The 870-nt window shown below is 50.3% G+C and overlaps 1 protein-coding gene across 1 annotated transcript in view; it reads left to right on the top strand.

Annotated features, from left to right (window-relative positions):
* The first annotated feature begins 267 nt into the window (after positions 1-267).
* LOC139159552 (SUN domain-containing protein 3-like) overlaps positions 268-870 on the top strand; it is a 61,958-nt gene continuing 61,355 nt past the window's right edge. The window contains exon 1 of the mRNA XM_070736863.1: positions 268-318. Coding sequence (XP_070592964.1) covers positions 268-318 — 51 coding nt within the window. The remainder of the gene's footprint in view (positions 319-870) is intronic.

Raw genomic sequence — 870 nt, 5'->3', positions numbered from 1 at the left:
TCTGTATCTGAGAAAAAGGAGAACGGTCATAGGATATACAATAACATGCCCTTGTTTGCAGGTTGGATACTTCTGCTGTGCAGTTCCATGTGTATTCATCCTGCAAGAATCTGCAGTTGGATCCTGGTTCAGAGGAGCAGGAGTTGGAGCTGGGACTGTCCAACAGCGAAGACAAAATCCTCTATAAATGAGTGGAAAGTCAAGGGGATGAGGATGAGGAAGTTCCAAGGCCGTCTGGCAGTCAGAGTGGGGGGGGGGGGCAACCGGATGGGGATCCTCCTGCAGGAGCAGAGCAGCTGCACAGGACCAACAGAGATGGTAGCCTCTCAGTGGTGGGCTGCTACCTGTATGCCTCGGAGCTCCATTCCGCTAGATTGCGTAATTTGCGTGCAACCACTCTGATGCCATCTTCAATATTCTGGTGACTGGCGCCATCTTTTTTTAAAAAAAAATTGTCTCTTTTGCTTCCTGCACATTCACAGAAGCAAAATCCTGCGAGGGGATGCTCAGGTGCGCGAAATGTCATTGATTTTTTGCATCTCTACATGTGTGGAAGCAAAAAGTCACCAAAATTGCATGCGAGTGAGTGTCCCCTCAGGAGATTTCAGCAAGTTTTTGTTTCCTGCGCATGCGCAAAAGCAAAATCACATGTGAGAATGCACGCACAGGCGCACATCCATGACCACCCAAATGAGTAGGATGCCCATGCAGCGCACCGGTATGCAGGTAAGTGGAACTCGCCGCTGCTCTAGACTGCCTCTGACAAGGAACGGATGAGGAGAGCAGAGTAGAGAGGGGCACAGAGGAGATCACTGAGGTTGATTACAAGGAAGCAGCCCCGTCCTTCCTCAGAAGGAAAGCTGGGGAAGG

Source organism: Erythrolamprus reginae, chromosome 2 (genome assembly GCF_031021105.1).
Source record: "Erythrolamprus reginae isolate rEryReg1 chromosome 2, rEryReg1.hap1, whole genome shotgun sequence".
NCBI lineage: Eukaryota > Metazoa > Chordata > Lepidosauria > Squamata > Dipsadidae > Erythrolamprus > Erythrolamprus reginae.
The sequence above is the reverse complement of the archived record's forward strand: the minus strand, read 5'-3'. Positions and strand labels throughout refer to the sequence as shown.